The 4301-nt window shown below is 49.8% G+C and overlaps 1 protein-coding gene across 1 annotated transcript in view; it reads right to left on the reverse strand.

Annotated features, from left to right (window-relative positions):
- The window catches only part of LOC102753805 (serine/threonine-protein kinase D2), a 27912-nt gene extending 27730 nt beyond the window's left edge, over positions 1–182 (reverse strand). The window contains exon 1 of the mRNA XM_015569312.1: positions 28–182. Within this exon, the coding sequence (XP_015424798.1) occupies positions 28–67 (40 nt within the window). The 5' untranslated portion in view covers positions 68–182. The remainder of the gene's footprint in view (positions 1–27) is intronic.
- Between the last annotated feature and the right edge of the window lie 4119 nt (positions 183–4301).

A 4301-nucleotide genomic window follows, 5' to 3' on the forward strand; every position in this document is an offset into this window, starting at 1 on the left:
AGCCCCGCCCCCGGCCCCGCCTCTCACCATCACACTTGAGGCCCTGCCGCACCAGCCCGAAGAGCATCTCCCCGCAGTGGTCGCAGAAGGCGGGCGCTCGGTAGGAGTGCACCGTGAGTGCGTGCGGGCGGATCTGGAAGTCCTCGAAGGTGGCCGAAGCTGCAGGCAGCGGGGAGGGCGGGTGGTTGAGCCGGGGCCAGCGGAGGCCATTTCAGCCCCCGCATTCCCGGGCTGCTTACAATCCTCCCTGACAATGCAAGGGCTTTTTTTTTGGTTTCTAGGATTTTTTCAAAATATCTTTTTATCGATTGCAGAGAAGAAGAAAGAGGGAGAGAGAGAGAGATAGAAACATCAATGATGAGAGGAAATCAGTGATCGTCTGCCTCCAGCATGCGCCCCCCCCCTCTAGAGGTCGAACCCGCAGCCCAGGCTTTTGCCATGTGACCCGGAATCTCCGTGACCTCCTGGTTCATTGGTCGACGCTCAACCACTGAGCCACGCCGGTTGGGCCCAGCTGCAAGGTTTAATTGTTCCTTCCTTCATTCATTTGCTTCCCCTCCCCACTAGAGGTCGAACCCGCAACCCGGGCTTGTGCCATGTGACCTCCTGGTTCATTGGTCGACGTTCAACCACTGAGCCACGCCGGTTGGGCCCAGCTGCAAGGTTTAATTGTTCCTTCCTTCCTTCCCCCCCCTCTAGAGGTCGAACCCGCAGCCCAGGCTTTTGCCATGTGACCCGGAATCTCCGTGACCTCCTGGTTCATTGGTCGACGCTCAAGTGTTGGCCTGCGGACTGAGGGTCCCGGTTTGATTCTGGTCAAGGGCACATACCTCGGTTTGCAGGCTGATCCAAGGCACCCTCGGGGGCCCCATGCAGGAGACAATCAATCCACGTGTCTCTCTCACATCGATGTTTCTCTCTCTCAGTCTCTCCCCCTCCCTCCCACTCTCTAAAAATCAATGGAAAAGTGTCCTAGCATGAGGATTAACAACAACAACAAAAAAACTTAAAAATTATTATGATGGTGCATTTTAGTTTATGCATATTTCACCACAATTTAAAAATTTAAAATAAAAAAATACAGATGCCTGGGCCCCACCCTCAGAGTTTCTGATCTCCTCGGTCTGGAGTAGAGCCTGATTATCAAGAGGAAAAGACAAACATCTTTGCACCTCAGTTTTTTTTCATCTCGAAAATGTTCTAAGCAGTAGGGATAGCACATCAGACAAAATCCCTGCCCAGCCTCCAGTGAGGGCAGCAAAGTAAATACAAGAAATACTCTTACTTAACGGTCACCCAGTCCAGCAGTCACTCTGTGCCAGGCACTGCTCTAAGTACTTTAAAAAGCTAATGAGCCCTGGCCGGCTTGGCTCAGTGGATAGAGCGTTGGTCTGCGGACCGAAAGGTCCCAGGTTCGATTCCGGTCAAAGGCACATGCCTGGGTTGTGGGCTCAATGCCTCTTGTGTGGGGTGTGCAGGAGGCAGCCAATCAATGATTCTCTCTCATCATTGATGTTTCTCTCTCTCTCTCTCTCTCTCTCCTTCTCCCTTCCTCTCTGAAATCAATAAAAATACATTTTAAAAAATAAAATAAAATAAAAAGCTAATGAATTTAGCCTTGGCGGGTGTGGCTTAGTTGGTTAGAGCTTTGTCCAGGACACCTCAATTCTGGATCAGGGCACATATCCGGGTTGAGGGTTCGGTGCATATGGGAGGTAACCGATCACCAATCCCTGTTTCTCTGTCTCCCTCTTTCTCAAATCAATTAAAAAACAAATAAAACCACCACTAATGAAGTTAGCCCTCTCAAGACTCTGTCAGGTACATCCTGTTACGTCCCGTTTTCTGTTTGAGGCGGTTGCAGCACAGATAGATTAGGCAACTTGTCTAAAGTCACACAGCTAGCAAGTTGCAGAACTCACAGTCAAACCCAGGCCAGTGTGGCTCTAGAGTTCATGCTTTTAGCACCATACTTCCTGCCTCTCTGAACATCTTAAGTAGTAAAATATAGAGTTGGTTAGAAGTCAGTCAGTGCTTAGGAGAAAAATCAATCAGGGAAGGGAAGTAAGGAAGGTGCAAGAGGTACAAATTGAAATAGGTGGGCCGGGAAGGCCTCTGTGAGGTGATATTATGGTAAACACCTGAAGGGGGTAAGAGATGAGCTAAGCAGGTGTCTAGGAAAGAACATACTAGTATCATAATCGTATCCCCTTATGGGTTCTTTAAGGATTAAATGAATATACAGAAAGCTCTTAAAACAGTGCCTGGCACAGAGAAAGTGCCCAATAAATGTTAGCTCTTATCTCAGAGGTTTCATTTTTGGACAAAGTCTCATTTGTCCTCCCCAGCCCCCAAGTTTCAGCCGACTATTAGGCTATTTTTCTTTATATTATGCAACAGAAAGGGGACTCTCTCCTGTGAGTCAAGCACTATTTACACACCCAAGATAAAACTATAAATAAGAGAGATTTACACCCTACTCTCAAGGAGCTGACATTCTTTCGGGGAGACGGACATGAAACATAAACACATAAATAAACGAGGAAATTTCAGACAAGGGAGGAAATGGCATTTAAGCTGAGATCCAAATAACAAGAAGGAGCTAACTATGAGAAGGGGAGATTGGGGCAGCATTCCAGGCAGCCAAGAGCAGCAAGTGCAAAGGCCCTGTGGTAGGAGGGAGTTTGGGTTTGTTCCAGGGGCAGAGGGCAGGCAAGCATGGCTGGACCAAAGAAAGTAAGGAGGGCAGTGTTACGAGATGAATTCATGGAATTAGCAGGGGCAGCCTTGAGGCCACCTTGAAGAGTTTGTATTTTACTCCAGGGGTAATGGGGAGCCATGGGAGGATGCTGAGCAGTGGAGTGTCATGATCTGACTTAGGTGCTACTGAAATAATGCAGACAGGAGGTGATGGCGGCTTGGACCAGTGGCAGTGGCCCAAAATACATTCAGCATGTATGTCAAAGGTAGGACCAGGAGGTTTGATGACAGATAACGTGAATGGGTGGGAGAAAAAAAGGAGCCAAGGATGCCTCCAGGTTTGGGGCCCGGGCACCTGGGCAGTGCCTTTCCCCAAGAGGTTGAGGACTGCGGGAAGAGCAGGTTTAGAAGGGGAAATGCAATTTCCATCTCGGACAGACCTTGTCTGAAACGCCTGGAGATGCCAAGTAAAAGTGTCAGGGAGACAGCTACGTGAATAAGACCTGGTCTTAGGGGAGAGATGAGGGCAGTGATGGCGAACCTATGACACGCGTGTCAGAGGTGACACGCGAACTCATTTTTTTTGGTTGATTTTCCTTTGTTAAATGGCATTTAAATATATAAAATAAATATCAAAAATAGAAGTCTTTGTTTTACTATGGTTGCAAAGATCAAAAAATTTCTATATGTGACACGGCACCAGAGTTAAGTTAGGGTTTTTCAAAATGCTGACACGCCGAGCTCAAAAGGTTCGCCATCACTGGACGAGGGTGAAGATAAAAATCTAAGAGGTGCTAGTCTCTATGAGGGTATTTAAAACCTGGATAAGGTTACCAGGGAATTAAATCCAAATTGCACTGAGCACTGCAGCCTGCAAGGGGCAGCGTGTGTGTGTGGGGTGGGGGATACAGCCATGAATAAAGCAGATACCGCCAACCCCCTCCCTCCTGGAAGAACCAAGGGTCATAAACTGTCAAAGACAGCTTGCCCATCGCAACATGGGAATGGCCAGCGGGTGGGCTGGATTCTGGCTGAAAATGCAGGTGCCAGGAGCACCTTACCGCTTGCAGGGTCAGGCTGCATTTAGCATTTCCTCCTGGGAAGGAGGAACGGACATCCAAACACTTCACTACACTTCGTATCAGCACCTAGCACACGTCCAGAAAAGGACACAGAAGTGCAGGGCTCCGTGCACTGCCAAACTGTACACACCGTGTCACCAGCCCCCTGATGGGTCAGTGGAAGTTGACACCAGTCCCCAGGAAGCTCCCTCGCGTCCCCCACCCCACCCTCTCTTCCCCAGAGGCGCCCCGACTCTTGGCTTCTAACACCATAGAGTGGTCGCAGCCGTTCACAGATGGAATTATACAGAATGGGGCCTGGTTGTCTGGCTTCTCTCAGCACTGGGTCTGGGAAATTCATCGGTGTTGCTGTGGGTGGTTTATGTTTAGTTATGTGCGCGCGTGCGCACAACAATCACTGTACCCATTCCGGGGAAGCTGAGACCCACGGGCTCCGAACTAGAAAGAGCAAGAGTCTGGGCCCACCTCCCTCCCGCTCCCTCAGAGGCCCCGCCCCCGCGCGAGGCCCCGCCCCCAGGC

The sequence above is a fragment of the Myotis davidii genome, unplaced genomic scaffold, assembly GCF_000327345.1.
Source record: "Myotis davidii unplaced genomic scaffold, ASM32734v1 scaffold566, whole genome shotgun sequence".
Taxonomy (NCBI): Eukaryota; Metazoa; Chordata; class Mammalia; order Chiroptera; family Vespertilionidae; genus Myotis; species Myotis davidii.